Raw genomic sequence first — 26,998 nt, 5'->3', positions numbered from 1 at the left:
CCATTTTTGTACATAAGAGCTTGTCTTGGCAGTCTCTACACATGCCAGCAGTGCATTACAATTCATCCTCTAGAAAACTATCTGAAAATGAAGTGCGTCTATGAAGATTCTCAGTCATCTGGGTCATGGTTGTCCCAAACGTGCTTTTCCAAAAGGCAACTGGACTTCCTTGGGTTTTTCCTTGAAAATGTTTTGCTTCTCATCCAAGAAGCTCTTCCGTTTTTCAAGGAAAAACCCAAGAAAGTCTAGTTGCCTTTTGGAAAAGCATTCAAACATAATTTCCTTATGGAAGGCTGATAGTTTAGAGCTCAGACTGACCTTGCAACTATTTTATATCTCCTAATTGCATACACACAATGTGAATTATATGGTCTTTAAGGCTTCTTGGAGTCAAGCCTTATAAAACTTTATAGGTGAAAGTGAGAACTTTGATTAGAATTTGGAGGTCTGCTGGCCACCAGGATGGAAACTGAATGGATATTATATTAATGTAATAAGTCAGGCCTATTAGCTCTATTACTCTGCATTCTGCACGAAGTCTAGCTTCCAGGTCATTTTCAGATACAGCCCCTTATGGATAAGAGTAGGATTTTTTTTAATTAATACAAAGCTTTGTCTGACTCCATCTCTGGGGAAAAAGTACTTTAATCCTATAATATTAAACTAAATGACCTGAAATAGCAATTGAAATATATTCTAAAATGACTTGATGGAAGCTCACGTTTCTACTTTTAGTCTGAGAATATTGAGAGGGAGGAGAAAAAAAAGGATCCCTTGATCACTCTGGTTTCTATGTTTGTCTGATTATGGTTAGTTGATTTATTTCGTTAATTAATATGCCTCTCCAATTGTAGAATCTTACAGTGGCAGAAAAGTTAAATCATATAAACATTAAAAAAAAACAAATCATAAGTATAATATATAAAAGTACAAAAACTAATGGACGGAATCTTATCGAGGAGCGATCCAACCTAGAACTAAGGAGAAATTTCCTGACAGTGAGAATAATTAATCAGTGGAATGGCTTACTCCAACATTTGGTTGTTTTTTTTAAAAAAAAGATTAAACAGCCACTTGTCTGGAATGGTATAAGGCAGTGACCCCCCCCCAACCTTTTGGGCACCAGGGACTGGTTCTGTGGAGACAGGTTTTTGCATGGACCGGTGGGGGGGCGTGGTTTCATGTGCTGCCTGCATCCCGTGGATGGGGCTTTGCTTGTTTGCGCGGCCTGGTTTCTGCCATGTCCCTGACTGGTGCCAGTCCACAGCCCGGGGGATGGGGATCCCTGATATAAGGTATAAGTCAGATCTCCAATGTCCCTTCCAACTCTGCTACTGTGTATTCTATTCTATATTTTCAAAAGGCCAGATGAAAAGAGGAAAAAAATACACGTAGCGACCACAGAAAAACACCTTAGTGTTAGTTACTAAATCAATTGTAGCAGATCGAGTTTGCTCAACAAAATAAACTATAAGCTATTGTCTCAAACCACAGCGTGTAGGTTTATAGAACATAAGAAGCCAAAATCTAAGCAAACTCTGGACAGCCTATTGTGATTTGTGAATCACGGAACTTGGCACCCCTTTCAGCTTAACATTAGCTTTACCTGTAGAACTTGGAGGAATCCCATTCCTCTTTACACAACAGCTTCCTCTCAGGAATGTTGGAGGCTCCTTGCAAGAACTGCTAGTTTTATGTCTTTCCATGTTAAAATGACATCCTCTGTGGGGTTTTTTTTGCTGACTCTTTATGGGTCTGTTTTCATGACTACATTTTCTTTGAAATGAATGTATACGCCTCAGGAATCCAGTGTGCCCTGAGTCAGAGAACTGAGCCTCTTAGCCACAGCTTATCCTTTCTGGCTTCAGCAAAACTCTTCTGGGTGTTACCTAAACATTTTTTCCAGATCAAAGTTGGCACAGATTATCTCCTTCAGATTAGTGTGGGAACCTGGCACCACTAGTTTGAAGGCTCACTATGTTATTGATTAGATCATCATTAGGAACAGTTTGTAAGATTTATTACTGGGCTTGGAGAGGTGTGACATCAAGGTTTTTTTTAAAAAAAAATAATATAGCTTCTCTCTTTAGTGCTTGAACCTCAAGCTCATGCTATCAAATAGCAATTGCAAAAGCACTTAGACTTATATACTGGTCCATAGAGCTTTACAACACTCTCTTGAGAGATTTACAATGTCAGCCCTCAACAATCTGGGTCTTCATTTTACCAACCTTAGACAGATGGAAGGCTGAGTCAGTCTCAAGCGCCATCAGGATCAAACTCCAGGCTGTGGGTAGAGTTAGCCTGCCACACTACATTTTAACCATAAGCCACCAGGGCTCAAATGACATTGAAGCTTACTAGGCAGGGCACTTAAAATGAAGCAGACAGTTGTGACAACAGATATCCCAGCAGGTGAAAGAATGAATTGCATCCAATCAACTTGTCTTGTTAAAGCTACAAGATGCCCTGTTAATGTAGAACAGATCCTGCTTTAGATGTAATTCTAACCTGCTCTTAGTGTGGAAGAGGCCCACCAGGTAGGGCCAACTGATTATATGAAAGGATGTACTTGCATCTTTTGTATTTTTTATTTAGCCTTTATTATTTGACAAGTATGTGACAAATATACTTTATACTCCTTATTTTCCACACAACCGCAACAACCCAGTGAGGTGCTTTGGACTGAGAGAGAATGACTGGCCCAAAGTCAATCAGCTGGCTTTCATCATTTCACCAGAACTCAACATTTCTTGATTTCTAGCCCAATGCCTTAACCCAGGGGTCCCCAACCCCAGGTCTGTGGACCACTACTGGGCTGCAGCATGCCAGCAACTGGTCTGCACAACGAGCAAAGCCCCATCCACAGGATTCAGGCAGCTCACAAAACCACAAAACCTCCAGTTCACGGAAAAACCTCTCTCCACAGAACCAGTCCCTGAGGCCCAAAATGTTGGGGACCTCTGCCTTAACCAGACCAGACTGGCTTTCTATCTCTATGTTTGTATGTCTGTATTTGTATGCATCTTGTAAGATAGTTTACGTAATCTAGGACAGTGTCATAAAATTTATCAAAACAGTCATACACAAGTTCACACTAAAATGTTCAAATGGTGACAAAGACGTTTCTACTCTAATTAAAACATTTGAAAATCGAGTATTCAAATAAATACATTGTTGAAAACCAACCAAAGCACTCAGATAAATTAAGTTTAGAACAGCTTGAAATAAATTAGTCAAGGCTTATGTGAAACACCATCCAAGTAGAAGAATCTTCCTAGGAAGGCATTCTGTAAATTTGGGACCAGCAACCACAGTCCCTGTCTTTATTGTCTAATAATGTATGTAGTCACAAACATTGTCTCTAAAACTGAATCTTACAGTCTTGGCCAATTCCTCAAGTTTGGGGAAAAGGCTTAGGTTCCAAACTGTTTAGGCTTTAGTGAAATAAATTGATGTTGTCATCGTCCTCCTCATTATTATCATCGTCATCATCTAATCACGATCAACAAAATAATTCATGAGATTCTAATGGAATATTGGACAATACTTGTTAATAGGCTGGATTTATGGCCTTTCTGCTATTAAGAAATGAATTTCATGTTCCAACAACCATCTACATGTGGAATAAATCTGCCATGTGAACAGTGATTAATGATCTCTTATTCTGCTTAGTTAATTTGATTAGGAGATATCACTGGCACTCTGCTTACTCAAGTGATACAAGTATTATTTCATTTTGTTCAGCTGTGTTTACTTCTGCTTCTGTGTATTATGGTTGTAGTTCACTTTGGTCAGATGAGTGTTTTATGTGTATGCATTAATTTATCTTTATGGAGAGTAAAACAAGCTTCACTTTGGAATTTTTCCTTTTCTGCTATTGTAAAAAAGCACTGCCATCTTGATTTGGGAGTTCCCAACTTATTTATTCATTTTATTTACTATTCAATCTATTATTATTTTATTTATTTATTTATTTATTTTTATTACATTTATATCCTGCCCTTCTCCGAAGACTCAGGGCGGCTTACAAGCTTAGCAGAAAGAAGCTAGATTGGAACAAGATGAGTATGCTTTTTAAGTGGACTTATTGAAGTTTTTAAGAAACTTCAATAACTTCTGCTATGTTCATACCAGTACTCTGATAGTTAAAAATGCTAGGGCTCTGTGAGCTCTAGTAATGAAAGTTAAGGACAAAAGTGAAAAAATGGGATTAAAATTAAATATTAAGAAGATCAAACAGATACAACCCACCAGTTTTGGAACAGGCAATGAAAATTTTGAAATTTTTAGAGTCAACCATCAACAGTAAAGGAACAATCAGTCAAGAAATGTAAGCCACAATCAATCATTTAAGCCACAGCTTTTGTGCCATAAGTGAGAATTCTGGAAAAGGCTTGTCAGAGCATGCAGTCTTATTGCACTGAGGTAACCCAGGAGTAAATACAGTAAACAGTGGTTTGTAATTAAATGGTGGCTTATCTCACACTATCTACAAATAAACACTAGAAACAAAATACATACACATGGTGAAACAGCAAACTCCAATATACAGCAATTACAGCAGTCAAATGGATGAGAAAGACTCCCTTTTATACTCAGACTCTTAAAGGAATACACACACCTGCTGAGTCATTACTATTATTGCATCATCCACATTACATCTTTACATAAGCTGTTTAGCTGTTAAATCATTACACTTTGACAAGGCTCTTATTGATTGATTGATTGATTGATTGATTGATTGATTGAATTTGTATACCGCCCTATTCCCGTAGGACTCAGGGCGGTTTACAGGGCAGTTAAAACCATGAAATACAAAAATTAAAATCAATTAAAACAATTAATTAAATTCAAGCCCCAAAAGTAAATCTAAAACCCAATTAAAATTAAAAACCCCTCAGTCTGGGCCCAGCAGCTCGAAGAGCCAAGTTTTCAGGTCCCGGCAAAATGAGCAAAGGTCGGGGAGCAGTCCGACCTTCCCTACCCAAATGGTTGCAATCTGTTGTGTTGTGTGGACAAGATTATAGAGGGTGCTTGTCTGCATATTGCACCTAGGTTACCAGATGCCACTCATCTCCATAATCAGCTCACTATGTCAGTTGTGATTCATAATACGGTACTTGATTTCTTGCCAAAATAAAAACTTTTTTTGTAATTGTATGGTATATTAAATTTGACTGTTACTCTTACATATATATTTTAGAATTGATGGGCTGAAATGGCCTATAAATTAATAAAATAAAATTACATAAATAACATTCTCCTTTAGTCTTTTTCACTTAGTTGATTCCAAAGAACACCTTTCTCTTCTATAGAGGAAGCCCCATGGTACTTACTTCTTAAATTTATATGTCACTAACCTCACTATGCAAAAATGACTCTTCTGTTCTTTTCATTAGGCAGAGCATCTAGGAGCTTGTTTTGACACCAGCTGTGATCCTTACTAGAGAAATTGAAATGATGATTTAATCACTTGTTCCAAAAGTACTTAAAGCAATAAAACAGGATCTGAAATGGTGGCTTGTAATGGTGACACATAAATTGGGCAACAGAATCAGATTGTCGGTTTATTTAACCTAGTCAGTCTAGTCTTCCTAAATTTACACACTGAATAAATTACCTAGTTACAGTGCCAAACATGTTATGAGATGACCTTGTCCTTCTCTTGATTTTTTTATTCGCACTTAGATTATTTTCTTGCTATATAGAAAAAAGATTGAAAAAATTGTAAATCAGAAAAAGTACTATACAAAAACACTTAGAATTTGGCCAAAAAAATTGCGTTAAATATATGGCTGATATTAAGTGGCCTTGTGCCACTTCAGTATCATTCTCCAAGTTTGGGGTTAGGCAAGCATCTAGCATATTTTTCTCTTTAATAGTTTTATATTTTATTCTTCAGAGACGCACAGGAATTTTCATGCAAAGGTCAAACAAATGGTAACATTTCCTAACTTCAGCATTCAGTAAACACAAATATTTAGCTTGAGATAATGACTATAAGTTTGACCAAAATCCATTCAAGTTGTTCCATGAAACATCTGCTGAGACCAAGTAAATAGTAACAAATGACCACATGTTTAGAATGAATGTATGAGTGAAAAAAACAGAGTTCTAATCAAGTGGGTCAATTTAAGTTTAAGTAAAATCAATCTGAATCTTGATTAAATGTTTCAGTCAGTGGAGTAAAAACTGTGCTGGCTTCAATTGCTTCCACAATGGTGAAGCAGATGCCAGTGCAAAGATTATAAACAGAACATTAGTATTGTAGTTATTAATAGATTTATCCTTCATTGTTGATTCGATGATGGTTCAGCATCTGAAAGGCCCCAATTTTGGGTATCTCTCTATTTCTGTCTCTGTCTCTTTATCTTTCTTTCTTTCTATCTGTCTATCTATCTGTCTATCTATCTATCTATCTATCTATCTATCTATCTATCTATCTATCTATCTATCTATCCATCTATCCATCTATCACCTATCATCTATCATCTCACAATGCAGGAAAACCAGTGGTATCCATGGTGTGTATGTGTGTGTCAAAACCTACACAGTGACAGTCATGGTGTCAAAGTCCAAGACTTTCTCATTTTGTTTACTGTATCTGTCAGCATTGAGTGTTTTCTATATGTTTCATCACTTCATGTACATATAGAAGAGGCAGAGCTTGCCATGTTGCAGATTTCAATTTGCCTCCACATACAGTCCTCTGAGGGAAACATTTGATACCCCATTTGGAGTCTGAATTGGTAGACTCTAGTAACATCTTGAGATCCAGTCTGGTGTAGTGCTTAAGGTACCAGGCTAGAAATCAGGAGTCTGTCATTTGTAGTCCCGGCTGTGACAAAACCAACTGGGTTTGGAATAGTTACTGGGATTAGTCACTCACTCTTAGCTCTAGGAAGAAGAAGGCAATAGCAAATAATTTCTGAAAATTCTAGAAGACTGCAGGGACTAATCCAAGCAGTCACCAGGAGTCAACACTGACTCAAAGGCACAACACCTACAGAGCAACATATTGTGGGATAGGCTGTTGCTTGATTTGGGTTGGTGAAGGAAGTGAGATGCAGAATGCATGCTTGTTTTTCACTTGCTTAATTAGGAAAGCTTCCAATGAACATAGATGTAAATAATCTGCTGGAGGTTATTTATAAACAAGCCTAGCTGAATGGTGCTACTAGAAGTTTATTCTTTTGTATATCATAGGCTGTTGAAACTGGTTGAGTTTAATTCATGGGTTTACAAAGGTCAAAGTAATATGAGGTTTCAGATGTTGACTATAAACAGCCCTTCCAGAACTGAATGGTGGTGCTTTTGAAATATTATAATGACCAGAGAACTCAGGTTAGTTTGAGAGGCAACCTCATTAATCATAGTATTTGTTATTATTGTCTTTTTCCAAGCTGGAGGTCTACAACTCTAGCCAATTACATTCTGCCTAGAGATGACAGAGGTTATGATTGTGGCATTAGGAAGGTAGGCTTTATTTCTGCCTGGTCTCCTGCTTGAGCAAGGGGTTGGACTAGAAGACCTCTAAGGTCCCTTCCAACTCTGTTATTCTGTAAAGCTTGATGCTTGACCCATTGTTGAAAAATCCTAAATGCACTTCACTGTGAATGGAAAGTTGAAGCTAGATTTCCTAATTCCATAGTTAAGCTTTAAAATATTGACAACTCAAAGGTGAAAAACTGTATTTTCCTGCATCTAATAAGGCATTGTATTCAAAAGTATAAACTGTGTGCTTGGGCATATATTTTTTTTTGAGCAAAAGATCTGTTATAAAATATACATTTGAAATGCATGTCTATGACCAAACAGTTCACCAATAACAACTAACTGATCATAATAACTCACTTGTGATGTCACGGTGACCCTCTCATTGTTAAAAGTCCATAAGATGCTAGGACTTCCATCTGTTGAGTCATGTTAAGTAGGAACAGATTGGTTTGTTCCTATTTAATATGACCCAAAGCAAGGAAAACCCCCCCCCAGCAAAATGTGACTGCTAAGAGGCTATGCACTTAGCCTCCAAGTATTCAAGCATATCTTCCATTAAACTTCCCAATAAAACACAAACCTACCCTGGTAGATAATGAAGTTACTTCCAAGATACATTTAATTAACTGTAATAAGGAAGGAATAGTCAAAGAGAGATTAAATAACAAATGATCTTAATACTTGTTATTTTGCCAGAATAAATACGCTCTGCAATTTTTGAAGCCATTACAGTCAATCATTCTGGCTGAAGGCCATTTTATAGGCTGTTCATCTTTTACATCTGCAAAAGGTTTTGCAAGGATGAAAATGAAATTGAGTTACATTGATTTCAGGCTGAATTTTAAAATGGGCATTATTGCTTTTTTCTTAATTACAGTCTGGTGTGCAGAATAATATTCCAGTAAAATATTAAAATATTTCTGCATCTTTCCTGATTAGGTCTGGTGTCCTTTTATTCTGTTTGGAATCTTGGCTGAATTAGGGGACGGTGCTTTGACTGAAACACCATAGGGCAGGGGTAGGCAACCTTGGCTCTTTTATGACTCGTGGACTTCAACTCCCAGAATTCCTGAGCCAGCACAGCTGGGTCAGGAATTCTGGGAGCTGAAGTCCACAAGTCATAAAAGAGCCAAGGTTGCCTACCCCTGCCATAGGGTATAAGAAGTGGTGAACTTTTGAGAGGTTTCGGAAGCTAAGTTGCTTAACGTCTCCCTTTTCTATTTTCATTTCACGCTGGCTGTTTTGATGGCAAAGCAGCAGAACTACATTACTGCCATTTGTCTTTTCTTTGCCCAGATGGAGCAATTGTCACTTGGGGCAGCATAAAGTCAGCCCACAAGTAAACAGCAGTGTTAAAAACAACTGCTAAATTTAATAAACAGCTAGGAACCCAAATTTATAGTGCATCCATCGAGGTGCAAACTCCAGCCAATTTGGTCCCAATATCCAAGGAAAGAACCACATTTTTAGTGCCTTTCTAAAGGCCAGCAGAGATGGGTCAACGGGATTTACTCCTCTGTATATATTACAGCCAAGGAGGCGTGGTGGCTTAGTGGCTTAATATATGTAGGAGAAGGTTAGGCTTTCACAGTTCGAGTCCTAGCACCGTGTGATGGAGTGAGCTCCCATGACTTGCCCAACCTAGTAATGAAAAAGCATGTAAAAATGCGAGTAGATAAATAGGTACCACTTCAGTCAGAAGGTAACAATGTTCCATATTTCACTGTACGCTCTGTCCTGCAGTGTGATGTCATGCTGGCCCCATGATCACAGAATCGTTTTTGGGACAGTGCCTGCTCAATGGCTTAAGAAACGGAGATGAGCGCCGCCCCCTTAAAGTCAGCGACAATTAACGGAGTAAAACCTGTCAGGACACTTTGCCTTTACCTTTACTTCTATTACAGCCATTATGGCATCTTTTCTGTATTACAAGCCATGCCCTGAGAAAGCTTGCATTAGCTTTCTTTGAATCTCATTGATTTGGTGGGAGAGCAAAGTATGCATATATGTGGCTTATTTCCTCTTCAAATGGATGGGATGGGGAAGTTGTTCTCTTGGGTGGATGATACTGCAATTCTGAGCATCTCTTAAAGCTGTGCTTCAGATAACTTCATTGCATTGCATTTTTTCCCCTTTCTTTCTGGCAGGTCAACATAATTATCTATGTGCAGGGAGGAATGACTGCATTGTGGATAAGATTCGTCGGAAAAACTGCCCTGCGTGTCGCTTGAGAAAGTGCTGTCAAGCTGGCATGATACTTGGAGGTAGGCACTTGGAAACCTTGGATTCATGGGAGTAAGACCCTCACAAATATTTTCTGAACCGAAGGCACCAATTAACCGGATCAGGATACTTGGGCAGGGGTAGGCAACCTTGGCTCTTTTATGGCTTGTGGACTTCAACTACCAGAATTCCTGAGCCAGCATGGCTCAGCTTGGAAACGTCTCCCTTTCTCCTCAGCATGGCTGGCTCAGCAATTCTGGGAGCTGAAGTCCACGAGTCATAAAAGAGCCAAGGTTGCCTATCCTTGGCTAGAAGAACCCTTTAGCTCTCAGCCTGTTGTCTCTTAACTCTTGGTTCTTGGGATTTACTTGAATCTTGTGGGATACAGGTAGTCCTCAACTTACAACATTTCATTTAATGACCAAAGTTACAACAGCCCTGAAAAAAGTGACTTATGACTGTTTTTCACACTTACCACCATTGCAGTATCCCCACGATCACGTGATCAGAATTCAGACACTTGGCAACTGACTCGTGTTTATGACCGTTGCAGCATGCCGGGATCATGCAATAATCCCCTTTTGTAGCCTTCTGGCGCGCAAAGTCAATGGGGAAGCCAGATTCACTTAACAACTATGTGACTAACTTAACAACTGCAGTTTCACTTAACAACCCTGGCAAGAAAAGTCATAAAATGGGTTAAAACTCACTTAATGAAATGTTTCGCTTAACAACAGAAATTTTGGGTTCAGTCGTGGTTGTAAATCAAGGACTACAGGCTGCAATACCTTTTGCTTTGTCTAAAAGTCCCTCCCAGTGGCATGTATAATAGATTGGGACAATATCATGCAAAAACTGTACTTGCATAATATTAATTAATTAATTTGTTTGTTTCTTTGCATATTACATTTATATAGCCACCCACAACCAACTCTGGGCAGCTCCCAAGCATGTCATGGAATGCAAGTGTATTATGCACAATATTTGGGCGATGACTTCATTATCCACGTGTTACTTTTTCCCCTCCCACCTGCCCTGCTTCAGATGCCCACGTTCCCGTAACATGCAGTGACCCCATTATATACTGCATTACAGTCAGCAAAAACTGGCATGCAAAAGTGAAAGATGACATATTGATCAAGTTCTTCTGCTGGAACTTAATTTCTGAGACTATGTTAGCATCCACATAACTAATTAAAGACTCAGGTCTCAAAAATATATTCAGTTTATGTGCTTGTCTGTGTTATAAACCCAAGATTTATGTGGGTGGGTAGGCTTAGCTTTCTGCTTCATTGACTATGCTAAAGCCTTTGATTGTGTGGATCATAACAAACTGTGGCAAGTTCTTAAAGAGATGGGAGTACCAGACCATCTTATTTGTCTCTTGAGAAACCTATATGCGGGTCAAGAAGCAACAGTGAGAACTGGACATGGAACCACTGATTGGTTCAAAATTGGGAAAGGAGTCCGGCAAGGCTGTATACTGTCGCCCTGCCTATTTAACTTATATGCAGAGCACATCATGAGAAAGGCAGGGCTAGATGAATCAAAAGTTGGAATTAAGATTGCTGGAAGAAATATCAACAACCTAAGATACGCAGATGATACCACTCTAATGGCAGAAAGTGAAGAAGAACTAAAGAGCCTCTTGTTGCGGGTGAAGAAGGAGAGTGCAAAACTTGGGTTGAAACTTAACATTAAGAAAACCAAGATCATGGCATCTGGCCCTCTCAATTCCTGGCAAATAGATGAGGAGGAAATGGAGGTAGTGACAGATTTTGTTTTCCTGGGCTCCAAGATCACTGCAGATGGGGACTGTAGCCAAGAAATTAAAAGACGCTTGCTCCTGGGAAGGAAAGCCATGGCAAATCTAGACAGCACACTAAAAAGCAGAGACATCACCCTGTCAACAAAAGTGCGTATAGTCAAGGCTATGGTCTTCCCAGTTGCAATGTATGGCAGTGAAAGTTGGACCATAAGAAAGGCTGAGCGCCAAAGAATTGAGGCCTTTGAACTCTGGTGCTGGAGAAGATTCCTGCGAGTCCCTTGGACTGCAAGGCGATCAAACCGGTCAGTCCTAGAGGAGATCAATCCTGACTGCTCTTTAGAAGGCCAGATCCTGAAGCTAAAACTCAAATACTTTGGCCACCTAATGAGAAGGAAGGACTCACTGGAGAAGAGCCTAATGCTGGGAAAGATCGAGGGCAAGAGAAGAAGGGGACAACAGAGAATGAGGTGGCTGGATGGAGTCACTGAAGCAGTAGGCATGAGCTTAAATGGACTCCAGAAGATGGTAGAAGACAGGAAGGCCTGGAGGAATGTTGTCCATAGGGTCGCGATGAGTCGGACACGACTTCGCAGCTAACAACAACAACAAAGGCTTAGCTAAAGAAAGCGTTTAATCCATTTTATAAATCAAATTTAATTTCAATTAAATTAGAAGTTGTTGCGTTTCCAATGTAAAAGAAGAAGCATTATACATCGGAATGATAGCCATTATAAACAAATTGAGTCTATAATAAATGCAGCTGTTTATTTGCTGGATTCATATGCTACTTTCCTGCTCTGTTAGAGGCCTCTGTTCAAGTGCTGGCGGCCATCTTGCAAAAAATCCATTCTCTGCTGTTGGTTCTCATCCCCTCTCCAAACAGATTATGCCTACTAAGCCTATTAAGCATGCTCAGTTCTCATTAGACTTTGGAATATTTTTCCTTCCAAGTCCTTTTTACATTTTTAAATAATACTGCAGGTCTTCCGGACACTTACTTGTTCATAGATGATCTTGTTTTTGCTGCAGAAGAATAAGTTCTCAGAAAATAAAACCTGGTACAGATAGTCCTTGACTTAACAACAGTTCATTTAGTGACTGTTCAAAGTTACGACATCACCGAAAAAAGGGGCTTAGGACCATTTTTACACTTACAACCATTGCAGCATCCCCACAGTCACATGATCAAAATTCAGATGCTTAGCAACTGGCTCACATTTATTATGGTTGCAATGTCCAGGGGTCATGTGATCCCCTTTTGTGACCTTCTGACAAGCAAAATCAATGGGGAAGCCAGGTTCACTTAACAACCATGTTACTGATTTACCAACTGTAGCACGAAAAATCGTAAAATTGGGCAAAACTCACTTAACAAATGTTTCACTTAGCAACAGAACTTTTGGGCTCCATTGTGGTCGTACGTTGAGGACTATCTGTATTCATTTTTCATATCAGAGGCATCTTTCTTGATCTGCTATTTGCATATCTCACGGCTTGATCAATTTGTGGGCACAAAGTTATTTCTGAGTTTCTTTTTTTTTATGGGCTCTGTAGAAACTGCTGAAGCTTGCCAACAAAAGCATTGTGTGATTTCCCAGTGAACAAGTTTAACAACTGAAATTAAAATTTAAAAAATCCCACAGGTCACTGTCCCCAAAAGTTAGGCCCTGCCAATTTGTCTGTGGAGATTCTCAGTCATCCAGGTCATGATTGTCCCAAAGTTGCTTTTTCAGGAGGCAACTGGACTTCCTTTTTTTTCTTTGAAGATGTTTTGTTTCTCATCCAAGAAGCTTCTTCAGCCAGTCAGAGCTGAAGAAGCTTCTTGGATGAAAAGCGAAACTTCTTCAAAGAAGAACAAGAAAGTCCAGTTGCCTCCTGAAAAAAAAACCTTTGGGATGTCCTGTCAATTTATGGCTTTGTCTATCCCAGAAACAGAGTTTAGAGAAAAGATCTGTTTCAAGGCAGTACTGTGGCAGCAGTGATTATAACGTGGACTTTTGCATCCATTTTCTTCTTTGTCCCCTTGTGGCCTTGAATTTATAGTTTATAGTTTATAATTTATATTATAGGAAGGCATGTGGTTCTCAAAGAGAAACTAGAATCATGAATAAAACTAACCTGGAAGCTGCTGAGCAGGACTATATACATCTTCAAATTGCTACTTTTTATTATTTTGGTCACAGTTAGAACCATTCTATTGTCTGATAAGATTAACATTTGCTTTGGCAATGTATATAGCAGGGGTAGGCAACCTCAGCTCTTTTATGACTCATGGAGTTGAAGTCCATGAGTCATAAAAGTGCCGAGGTTGCCTACCCCTGCTATATAGTGTTCTCATACAGAGGGGAAAAACAAGAACAACGAGTAAAGTAGAACTTTTCTTTTGCAGGTAGTTTGTAAACTTCATTTGGTGCAAAACACACGGTTGGGAAAGCAAGTCAGATACAGACTATATTTCTGTACCAGATGGCAATTAGTTCCATGCCCAATTCAGAGCTCTGAATGATGTAGCATACATTGTTTAATCTCATCAAAGTTACCTGAATATTAAGATCTAATGTAGAGATGGCTACTCTCTTCTGCAGAATATTGTGGATATTGTGTCTAGTTATGGATCCCAAACTTCAAGAAAGATTCTGACCAATTGGAAATAAAAGTGATAAGGATGGTCAGGAAACTGAGAATTGGATCCTTCAAAAGGGGTGTGTGTGAGGTACTAGATATGTTTTGAGAAGAGAAGAGAAGATTAAGCGGAGAGTTATGGTAGCCATCTTCATCTGAATAGTGGTCACATAGAAGACTACCATAGTTTGTTCTCTATAATTCCAGACTTTAGGATCTCGAATCAAAGAGAAGAGGCAGGTTCCTGTTGACTGCAAGGAAAGTTCCTAACTCTAAAAGTTATCTATGAATGTGACCTATTGATGAAATATTGAGGAGATGTCTCTAAATAGAAATTGTATTTTGTGTGGTGTTCTAATTTCAATTCTGGCACTGTACAGTGGGTTGAAATGGAAGGCCAAAGTGCTTACTTCCCAAACTGTAAATTTGCACTTGCAAGGTTGATTTGGATATTGGACACAAGAGACTGGATTTCCTTCATAATGGCTTTTGGGTTATAGATAGTCTTTTCCATTAAAACTTGAAGGCTAACATATTACAAAATCTGGAGCAGATTTTAAACATCGTTACTAGGGATTGAAGTTGTTGACTGTCTCTTGAATTGTTTTATTATGTATTTATCAAAACCTGGCTTCTTTTTTAGTAGTGTTTGGAATTGCTGGCCTCTGTTTAAAATAACAGTCGTGCCGCTTTCTTACAATCTCTGGATCAACTTGCTTCTAAAATATTATGTTTTACAATTACACAAACTGTCTTCTAAGGCATATGCCTCAGCCTCCAAGTAAGTAAATGAATCAGTCTGATTTGCTAGCTTGAAAGCTGAGCTGTCCATTTTGTGGATTAAATCCTAATTATAATAATATAATAATAAACCTTTATTGTCAAAGTACAACATGTGTACATTGAGATTAGCTGAGCCTCCCCCCGTGCTCTCTCCCCCCAACACACAGTGACAACAAACCCTCCATCCCACCACACTATGTGAACCAACTACACCACACACCGGCCTCCCAAGTCAATTCTGCATAAGATTATGTCCCATTTAAAAGCCTAACAGCCCACGGATAAAAGCTATTTTTCAGCCTGTTGGTACGGCTGGCTATACTCCTATATCTCCTACCGGATGGTAGGAGAGTAAAGAGATGCCGTCCAGGGTGTGAGTCATCCCTGAGAATCTTCCTCACTCTTCCAAGGCAACGAGCCCTGGCGATGTCATCCAGTGGTGTCAGGGAACAGCCCACAATGTCTTGTGCTGTGCTCACTACCCTCTGTAATACTTTCCTTCCCGCGGCTGTCAGACCAGCATACCAAACCACAATACCATACGAGAGGACGCTCTCTATAGTAGACCGGTAAAAGACAGTCATTAGCCGTTGTTCTACCCTGTTCTTTCACAAGACCCTAAGAAAGTGAAGCCTCTGTTGGGCCTTTCTAGCCACCTGAGTTGTGTTAACTTTCCAGGTCAGATCTTCACAGAGGTAGACTCCCAGAAATTTAAAGGTGGAAACTCTCTCTGCACCTCAATAAAAGCAGGGTTTCTTTTAATGATTTTTAAAGCTGAAAACAGCAACATTTTCTCTGTCTGATATAACCTGGCTGAGATTTTTCTTGAACTGAAATTGTTTGGGAGTGATCATTCAATTTCTGCATGCAGGTATTCCTTGACATGATCACAATTATTAAGTCCAAATTTTCTCTTGCTAAGTGAGACATATCTTAAGTGAATTTTGCCCCATTTATGATCTTTCTTGCCATAGTTGTTAATTTTGATCCTGAATTTTGATCACATGATCATGGGGATGCCACAACGGTCGTAAGTGTGAAAACGGGTCATAAGTCACTTTTTTCAGTGCCGTTGTAACTTTGAATGGTTTTAAGTCAAGGGCTCTCTATATTGAAATAAGCAATGTCTTGTTTTACTTCCTTGTTTTTGGATAGAAAATTAAACAAGGACAGGAAGAGTAAGATTTTCTAGACAAATTTAAAGTTGAGAGGTAAGATCATCATCATTGGCATCCTTCAGTCTCGGGAGACTATGGTATCTTGCTCTGGTAAGAGGCCCTAAAGCAGCATCTGGTGTGGCTGAAAAGGCCAATTTGAGAGTGGCAGTCCCTTCCACACTGAGGGCAGATACAGTCTGTCCCCTGTCCAGCCCCCAGATTTCGCTGGTTCTGGAACTGCCTCTTTGCCTCAGCCTGCCGCACAAGTGTCTCTTCGAATTGGAGAAGGCCATGCTGCGTCTTTAGCCTCCAAGCTGAGCGATCAGAGGTCAAGGTTTCCCAGCTGTTAATGTCCAAGGCCTTTAGATCCCTCTTGCAGATATCCTTATATCACAACTCTGGTCTCCCTCTGAGGCGCTTTCCCTGCACTAATTCTCCATACAGGAGATCTTTCGGAATCCGGCCATCAGCCATTATCACGACATGCCCAAGTCAGTGTAGACGTCGCTGTTTCAATAGTGTATACAGGCTAGAAATTCCAGCACATTCCAGGACTGCGCTATTTGGAACTTTGTCATGCTAGGTGATGCCAAGAATACATTGGAGACAGCGCATATGAAAGGTGTTTAACTTTCTCTCCTACCGTGTGTAAAGGGTCCAAGACTCACTGCAGTACAAGAGTGTGCTCAGGACGCAGGCTCTATAGACCTGGATCTTTGTATGTTCTGTCAGCTTCTTATTAAGCCATAATCTCTTTGTAAGTCTGGAATTTTCTTTAATATATGGCCAAAGAGACTAACATCTCTCCTCTCTCTCTCTCTCTCTCTCTCTCTCTCTCTCTCTCTCTCTCTCTCTCTCTCTCTCTCTCTCTCTCTCTCTCTCTCTCTCTCTCTTTCTCTGTCTTCACACACACAAACACAGAGAGATTTTTTTAAAAAAGAATGGTTTGCTTGTAGATACAGTAGGTGAAGCTGTATTCTTATATTCTATAGTCAGCTGTTTCTGGAGTGATCAAGTGACCCATGTAACTGCATGATCACAATAACTTTCCAATACACTCTTCAAGACTAGAAACAAGAGTAGGAAGATCAAAAATCACACTCTTACTTCTTTCTGTGCTGCAAATTGACCACCACGACTTCACACTGCATCTCCTTTGACTGTTCCTCAACAGGCACGTGTGTGTGTGTGTGTGTGTGTACACACGCATACAAACACACATATAAATTGTATATGAAAAATCAACAGAAATTCTTTTTTTTTCAACTTCCAGAGTATGGAAGAAAATCAATTGTGGAGCCATTTTTTTGTTTCTTCAAAAAATTAAAATTATTTTATCAAAATAACAGTAACAATTCTAACCCTTTCTTGGCTTTTCTCCAGTGATATTTTTTTTAAGAAAGTAAAAAGGCAGAGATGATTACAAGAGCATAGTTTAATGACGTAATGCATTTAAATTATGAGTTCATTAGTTCTTAATCCTTTCTTAATCTTCTACGTTCATCCACTTATCTCAATTAAATGAACTTCCTTATTACTGCTTGTATTTAATAAATGTATATGACAGATCAGTCATAAGCTATCTTTTGGCTTTAAAATGGAACAACAAAAACTTCAATATAACACTTATCGTCAATATCATCATCATTAGCACTAGTCAATAGGACATCATGGAAGAACAATACATAAAGTGCAATAACAAGCAAACCAAAACTCCAATCTCCAAATTTAATGTTCTTCAAAATGAATTTGTGTAAGGTGTTCTATATTATCTTCTATTAATTTTAGTAACTGAACAAAGCACACCCAAATGAAATAATTACAAATTCTTCCTTTGTTTATACTCATCCGTTCTCATTTATTCTTCATTTAATTATGGTTTGAATTTTAGATTGTAAGATCTCTGGGTACGTACTTATATATCTTCCATTTGATGCTATGAATAGCAGTAACATTGTCCTTTTTGTTAACAATTAACATAACATGCTGCAAGCATGTCAGACTTAAGTCATTGAACATTGAAAGGTAAAGACAAGTTTTAATGAACATTATTTGACTGAATAATGTCAGGACCTGATTTTACTGATTTTATTATATTTGGTTCAGATATTTGTCTGATTAGTTTGAACTAAGATTTGTATTCCTGCCATGTTTTGGGGGTTGTAAATATGCTTTCTTTTAGTAGTTAAAATGATTAACTTTGATCTCAGTTACAGTATGAGTATAATTCTGTTTTAAAACAGCATATGAAAGAGAACCCTACTTTCCCCCCATATCATTAGTCTCCAGAAGAAAGACTAAGTGTTTTAGAAAATAAATGATTAAATCTGTGACTAATATCCTAGAGAGTAGAGATAGACCACAGAGGGGGAAAAAACATGACCAGATATCTATAGACCTTATAGACATTCCAAAAGTATTGATTGACTTGCTGTTGGTGGAATTCACATGGAGCATAACAATATTTTCACGCTGAACAGTGTCTGATTTTTAAAGAAGGAAAACTGATAAAACTCATATCTACTCATATCAAGTAGCTGTGGTGCTGCAGTGGTTAGAATGTAGTATTGCAGGATAACTTTGCCCACTGCCAACAGTTCGATCCTGACCAGCTCAAGGTTGACTCAGCCTTCCATCCTTCTGAGATCAGTAAAATGAGGAGCTAGATTATTGGGGGCAATAGGCTGACTCTGTAAACTGCTTAGAGAGGGCTGTAAAGCACTGTGAAGCGGTATATAAGTCTAAGCGCTATTGACTATTGCTATGAAAAAAAAACAACCATGAGAAAAGACCATCTTCTCACAAAGGTTCCCTGTTTCCAAGGTGCTGTATAAAAGAAGAAAAACATTTCCACCAACATACCCATTGAAACCTAACAGGGATATAGGAAAACAATGAAAGTAAAGCACATTTCTCATTCTTGGCCTGCTAAGCTTTAGCTTATTGGACTGAGAGCATTATGCTTGCATACAACCAATTAAATTAATTTTTATTTACATTAAATCATTATTTATATTGGCCTGTTTTGGTTGTAATACTAAGATATAGTTCATTTCAATGATAGTTCTGTCTATCTATCTATCTATCTATCTATCTATCTATCTATCTATCTATCTATCTATCTATCTATCTATCTATCTATCTTTCTATCTATCTATCTATCTATCTATCTATCTATCTATCTATCTATCTATCTATCTATCTATCTATCTATCTATCTATCTATCTCACGGATGCCCAAACCATGAATATCCAAAGTGTAAAACTTTGTTTTACAGAATGTTGGAATGTTATTTCTCTGCCTTTTAAAATAATTATTAAGCTGCTAAATGGTGCGGTGCTATACGGTGAGGCTAGTTTGGTGTATTGGTTAGCAGGGGTAGGCAACCTTGGCTCTTTTATGACTCGTGGACGTCAACTCCCAGAATTCCTGAGCCAGCCATGCTCCACGAGTCATAAAAGAGCCAAGGTTGCCTACCTCTGGGTTAAGGCACTAAAGGTAGTCCTCAACTTGCAATGATTCGTTTAGTGGCCATTCAAAGTTAGGACAGCACTGGAAAAAATGACGTATGACCTTTGTTCACCCTTATGACTGTTGGAGCCTCCCCATGGTCATGTGATCAAAATTTGGACACTTGGCGACTGGTTCATATTTATGACAGTCACAGTATCCCAGAGTCATGCGATTCCCCTTTTTGTTACCTTCTGACAAACCAAGTCAATGCGGAAGCCAGATTCACTTAACAACTGTGTTATTAACTTAAGAGCTGCAGTGATTCATCTAGCTATTGTGCCAAGAAAGGTTGTAAAATGGGTCAGAGCTAAAAACTTAACAACTGTCTCACTTAGCAACAGAAACTTTGGACTCAGTTGTGGTTGTAAGTCATAAGTCAAGGATGACCTGTAGGCTAGAAACCAGGCCTTAGGCATGAAAGAAAAGCTTGGGGTACCTTGAGTCAATTCTTCTGAGCTCTAGGAAGAAAGTAATCGGCAACCACTTCTGAAAAACCTTGCCAAGAAAACTGCAGGGACTTGTCCAGGCTGTTGCCAGGAGTCAACGTTGATTTGAAAACACACACACACATGGAAACACACACACAAACACACAAAAATCCCAATGCTGTTTTAGCACATTTCATCAGCCTTGGCATCTTACTAGGATTTTCAGTATGGGGACTTCAGGGCACATAGCCAGTGAGGCTGTGATGTCAATGGAACAGGCAGAATGAAATTTTTGAGTCCTTGTTTGAATTTCTGGAATTTGGAGGGATTTGAAAGGAAAAAAAACCTGGCATTTTAATTTAACTAATTTTTATCTTTGCAGAATTTGCAATTTCCTCTTTATCCCCTCCAAAATATTAAAAGGGCAAAAAATAATAATAATTCAGGACTGCAAACTGTATGTTTACATGTCTATAAATCCATAGAAATTGTGAATTTTGGTGTGAAAGTCAATTCTCACTCAGACACAAACTAGCAGCATGATACCTGACTAGTCCGTCACTTTGTTCTTTCCACTTTGCCTGTTGGATTATATTTGTGGTAGCATCATATTCAAATACAGTAAATCTCAAATGGTTGATCTTAAAATCAGTCTTCTGTCTGTAATTTGGTCTGAAGATGTGATAGAAAAATATATAGCTTCTCCAAGAGATAAATGTTTTCCATCTAACCCATGAGACTAATATTTAATTTCAAAGGTTAATTAAGTGTGAATATAATTACTGTGCTATGGAATATATAATATTAGAAAAGGAGTTTTACTAACTTGATTTAAAACTCTTTACTAATGTATTTCCATACATATTTATATTTAAACTGCAATTCAGTTACAACATTCACAAATCATACTGTGTGCAATAAGATAAAACATGTTTTATTGATGAGTTGTTAAAAGTCTCTGTTCAATAGAGTTAAAATATGAGCTAATAATGCAAGAAACTGGCTGTAATCTTACATCATTATTAAAGGAAATTACAGAGTAGGGGAAAGATTAATATGTTTAAAATATTAATAGTTCAAATAAGTTATTTAATACGTTCCTCAGCAAGTGGGATTTAAAAATCACTTTTCCATATTCCAGCGGAAACAGGAAATGTTAACGCAAAAGATACATGTTATGAGAAATAAAGTTGATTTCTAATTCTAACCAAATAAGGTATAGTCTGTGAATACATTTATGCTGGTAAAATGGATCAATTATCCATTAACACTCCCTGATTGATTATGTGCCAACAAGTCATTTTTATATAATATTTTAACGTTTTTCTCATTTTACAATTGGGTATTTAAAAAAGCAGCATGATGACTGGCTTGATCAATAGTTCAATAGTGTACGTACATAAGTCTTTAGTATAATTCTCATATTACAACATCAAACATTTCCTCTCTTTTTCCATTAATATCTGCTATTTCATATTAGGCTAGTACAATTCTTATTATTATCAACTAAATAAAATATCTTTGTTACAGTTATCAATAATTTTTAGCTTATACATATCTTAATTGTTTAGAAAACAGAGCAATACTATAATCAAATAGTTAAGATATATAACCAGAATATTAGACTTTGCTATGAAAAGGGAAAAAGGGAGAAATTGAGATAAGGGAAACTTTGGTCACTTAAATATAAAATACTTGGAAATCATAAACAATAGTGTTAATTTGAATATTGATGGGAAATTAAAGCCTGGGGGGGAAGCAATAAACAGGACATTGATTGTATACAAGGATTAAGTCCAATAAGTCATTTTTGACTCCTAGTGACCACATAGATAAAGTTTTTTCCATGATTATCTATCTGTCCATAATCTGGTCTTTCAGGTCTTTCACAGAAACTGAGTACATTCATCATACTTCTGGTTATCTTCTGCTTTTTCCTTCCATTTCCACATCTGAAGTAGGATAATTTGAGCCTGGTATTTCTGCCTTGGGGTGTGTGTTGGCTCAGTGATTAAAGATGCTGAACTTGTCAGCTGGAGAGCTGACAGCCCAGGTTCAAGACCTGAGCATGGTGCAATGGGGTGAGCTCCCCTCACTTGTCCCAGCTATTGCCAACCTAGCAGCTCAAAAGTAGGCAAATGCGAGTAGATAAATTGAAGTAATCCTCAACTTACAACAGTTCATTTAGTGATCGTTCAAAGTTACAACGGCCCTGGAAAAAGTGACTTATGACCATTTTTCACACTTATGACCATTGCAGCATCCCCATACTCATGTGATTTACATTCAGGTTCTTGACAACTGACTCACTTTCATGACAGTTGCAATGTCCCAGAGTCATGTGATCTCCTTTTGTGACCTTCTGACAAGCAAAGTCAATGGGGAAACCAGATTCACTTAACAGCCGTGTTACTAACTGTGATTCACTTAAGAAATGTGGCAAGAAAAGTCATAAAATGGGGCAAAACTCACTTAAAAATTTCTCATAAATGCTGGGCTCTATTGTGGTCACAAGTTGAGGACTACCTGTAAGTGCCACTTTGATGGGAAGGTAACAGCATTTCATGCCCCTCGGCGTATAGTCATGCTGGCCACATGACCATGGAAATGTCTTTAGACAACGCTGTGTCAACTGTCTGACTAGTGATCTCAAACTCAAGGAATCTTCAAGGCTTTGAAATGCCAGAAAAGATAAAACTTTATTGAGTACACATCTCAGAACTGAAAAGGAAAACCAGCTCTGGTTTTCCTACGTGAAAATCTACTTAGTTAACAATAGCTTCCCTTAACCCTCACCCACCAAGTGTTCATATTGATCAATCATACTTCTTTGGTTTGTTATGAGAATGGTCCACTTATCTGTCATACACCTGCGTTAGTGACCTTGGCTGTCATGGTCCGTGGATGGCTTCTTAGATTCCCATTTCCTTTTCATGCTTTCTCCCCCTCCCCATTTCTATGGCAAGTTGAGTAGTGATAGAAGTTAATAGGCATCTTAGCAATTCAACCTTGACATGCAGGCTGTCTCGGCTAAGAAACAGAGATGAGCACACACACAGACCCTAGAGTCTGACACATCTGGACAGGGCAAACTTTTACTTTTATTTGTGCCATAAGTGAGAATTCTGGATTGATTTGCTTGGCGGTGCATTTTTTTTCCCTTGGCTATCCATGATATTCTCATGGTTCTCATGGTCTTCTCCAGCACCACAGTTCAAAAGCATTCAATACTATTCCTATCTTGCTTATTCAAAGTCCTTAGCACTCTTTGCTACACTCAGCCAATCATGATTTAAATTTCTGCTTTAAAACATGCTTCCAAAATGACATATCTTCATTCCGGACCTAAATAGGACACACCAAATCTATTGTTGTTTTTGTTATTTTATAATGATGTTTATTTTATCAATATCAATGTTATTAATAATTAATATTCTTTATAGATATTAATTCTTAATGTTACTTCATTTGATATTTATTTTTTTAATAATATGTTATGCATATACACTACAGGTTGCAAATGAGAAACCTTTCTCTTTAAGTGTCTGGCATTGTGTAACAGTGGGGATGGAGGCAGTTTGTGAAGGCCTGCTCTCAGATTGACCAAACACATAAACTCCTGTCTGAACAAGCCTGTTGCCTGATAACCAATTGTTATTTCTTAAGAAAACTGATATGGCCACCCACTCACTCATGATGACTCCGGGCAGTTTACAGAAATAAAAACCCAATGCAAAACCCAATAGACCCCCGCCCTTGCGATGACCACAATCACACCTACCACTTGATGGGCTCCATAATATCATACTGTGTCCTCAGGCCTGCTGGTATTCATGGCCTTTCAGAACAGTAGCAAGGTGGGGGCCAATCTTATTTCCATAAGAATGAGGTTTCATAGGGATGGACCTCCTTAAGAGAGGGGACTCATTACACGCCCTGCCTCCCTGCTCTTCTGCATCAGCTAGATATAATTGGGAAAAGACAGCCCTTCAAATAACCTGCCCCCAACCCATGTAGCTCTTTAAACGTGACAACCAACCCCTTGAATTGGACCCAGAAGCAAATTGAGAGTCAATGAGAGTCCTACAAGAGATATGATGTGTGCTAATCTAGACTCGGACGCGGTGGCTCAGTGGGTTACGACGCTGAGCTTGTCGATCAGAAGGTTGGCAGTTTGGCAGGTCAAATCCCGAGCTCCGTGTAACAGAGTGAGCACCTGTTACTCGTCCCAGCTTCTGCCCACCTAGCAGTTCGAAAGCACGTAAAAATGCAAGTAGAAAAATAGGGACCACTACGGTGGGAAGGTAACAGCGTTCCATGCGCCTTTGGCGTCTAGTCATGCCGGCCACATGACCACGGAGACGTCCTCGGACAAGCGCTGGCTCTTCGGCTTTGAAACGGAGATGAGCACCGGCCCCTAGAGTCGGAAACGACTAGCACGCATGTGCGGGGGAACCTTTACTTTTACTTTAATCTACACTTGTATAAATGCAGGCCACCACATTTTGAATCAATTGAAGCTTATGGGTACCTTCCAAGGGGAACCCCATAAAGAGCTACCTTTATTTTAGCAGTGTCCCCCTTTTCTCAGGTAATACTAGTATCCTTTTTCAGCATATGAGAATTAGCCTCATTCAGAGCATTTGGGGTGAAATTTGCGTCGTTCAGAGAAAAGGAACTTGAGGGTGACCAAACTTCTTTTCTTCCTCTCTTTCTTTCTTCTTTGCTCAAAGCAGCAACAAAGCTCTGGTCTCCATTCCTACTTTATTTCTGCTGAAGCTTTGTGCCTCTTTATCCAACCTGACACTTTCCAAAGGCATTCACGTTGTAATTCTCAGAGTGTCAAGTGAGCATGGATTAAAGCTCCTTGACACGCTTTCTGGGAAGGCAGAGAACTGTAATCCCAACACATCCTCGAGACAGCAAAAGAGAGTGAGAATGGAGAGGAGTTGCCAGAGGATCAAATTTCAGCCGCCTCCTGTTTTTGACCTGCAGCATTTCAATCATCCCTAGATTAGTCATCCTCCTTCTAAAATGTATTTGAACTACATGCAAAAAAAGATTAAGGGGAACGTCCTCCAATTGCTTATGTAGTAAAGAGTGTCTGTACACATGTATAGATCATATACGTACTATTTGTGTATGCGTTTAGATGAACAGCCTTTCAGTCCTTCTCAAACCTGTTTCAAACACATACAGCAGGGGTCTTCAAATTGGCAACTTTAAGACTTGTGGACTTCAACTCCCAGAATTCCTCAGCCAGGAATTCTGGGAGTTGAAGTCCACAAGTCTTAAAAGTTGTCAGGTTTGAAGAACCCTGACATACAGGATTGATCAAGCTTTTTTTTTTAAGTAACTTGGTTGGTTCGGTGCATTTGGGATTCTAAAATTCAGAGAAAACCTTCAGTTAGTTCAGTCCAACCTTTCTGCCTGTAGTTCAGCAGAGAACTGCCAGCCAATCTGCCTTTACTGCTGACATTCACGATGGCCAATGAGAATATTTCTTGGGCTGCTCCTCTGTTTCTATTGGACTTTGTTCCCAGGAAAGCTTCCAGCAATCTCTTTGCCCCTCTTCTCTCACTCAGGAAATGGCTGTCACCCACTCGAACAGTCACAATATTCACAATATTCTGCCTTGATGTCTTACTGCAGCACCAGCTAGCAATAGCACTTAGACTTATATACTGCTCCATAGTGCTTTATAAGTTTATAGCACTCTCTGAGCAGTTTACAGAGTCAGCATATTGCCCCCAACTATCTGGGTCCTCATTTGGAAGGATGGATGGTTGAATCAATCTCGAGCCCCTGTCAGAATCGAACTCCAGACTGGAAGCAGAGTTAGCTTGCAGTAGCACATTCTATGATACCACTCTAATGGCAGAAAGTGAAGAAGAACTAAAGAGCCTCTTGTTGCGGGTGAAGAAGGAGAGTGCAAAACCTGGGTTGAAACTTAACATTAAGAAAACCAAGATCATGGCATCCAGCCCTCTCAATTCCTGGCAAATAGATGGGGAAGAAATGGAGGTAGTAATAGATTTTATTTTCCTGGGCTCCAAGATCACTGCAGATGGGGACTGTAGCCAAGAAATTAAAAGACGCTTGCTCCTGGGGAGGAAAGCCATGGCAAATCTAGACAGCACACTAAAAAGCAGAGACATCACCCTGTCAACAAAAGTGCGTATAGTCAAGGCTATGGTCTTCCCAGTTGCAATGTATGGCAGTGAAAGTTGGACCATAAGAAAGGCTGAGCGCCAAAGAATTGAAGCCTTTGAACTATGGTGCTGGAGAAGACTCCTGCGAGTCCCTTGGACTGCAAGGCGATCAAACTGGTCAGTCCTAGAGGAGATCAATCCTGACTGCTCTTTAGAAGGCCAGATCCTGAAGCTAAAACTCAAATACTTTGGCCACCTAATGAGAAGGAAGGACTCACTGGAGAAGAGCCTAATGCTGGGAAAGATCGAGGGCAATAGAAGAAGGGGACGACAGAGAATGAGGTGGCTGGATGGAGTCACTGAAGCAGTAGGCGTGAGCTTAAATGGACTCCAGAAGATGGTAGAGGACAGGAAGGCCTGGAGGAATGTTGTCCATAGGGTCACGATGGGCCGGACACGACTTCGCAGCTAACAACAACAACAAGCGCATTCTAACCACTGCACCACCATTTCATGTGCCTTTGGCTTTTTCTAATCTCCACCAGAAAAAATGTTTAGAAAGAGTGCTGAGAAGAGCAACAAAGATGATTAGGGGACTGGAGACTAAAACATACAATGAATGGTTGAAGGAACTACGTATGCCAAGTCTAGTGAAAAGAAGGACTAGGAGTGACATGATAGCAGTCTTCCAATATTTGAGGAGCTGTCACAGAGAAGAGGGGGTCAACCTATTCTCCAAAGGACCTAAGAGCAGGACTCATACTGGCTCAGGAATTCTGGGAGTTGAAGTCCATGAGTCATAAAAGAGCTGAGGTTGCCTACCCCTGGTATAGAGTCTCTTGCTTGAGAGA

General features: G+C 39.1%; 1 protein-coding gene across 1 annotated transcript in view; it reads left to right on the top strand.

Annotated features, from left to right (window-relative positions):
• Positions 1–26,998, top strand: part of PGR (progesterone receptor) — a gene marked incomplete at its 5' end in the record, with an annotated part of 86,327 nt that overhangs the window by 20,834 nt on the left and 38,495 nt on the right. Inside the window, one exon of the mRNA XM_081327737.1 lies at positions 9,648–9,764. Coding sequence (XP_081183863.1) covers positions 9,648–9,764 — 117 coding nt within the window. The remainder of the gene's footprint in view (positions 1–9,647; positions 9,765–26,998) is intronic.

The sequence above is a fragment of the Vipera berus genome (assembly GCF_964194415.1).
Source record: "Vipera berus genome assembly, chromosome: 4".
Lineage (NCBI taxonomy): Eukaryota > Metazoa > Chordata > Lepidosauria > Squamata > Viperidae > Vipera > Vipera berus.
Note: the sequence above shows the minus strand (reverse complement) of the source record. Positions and strands in the feature narration are given on the sequence as shown.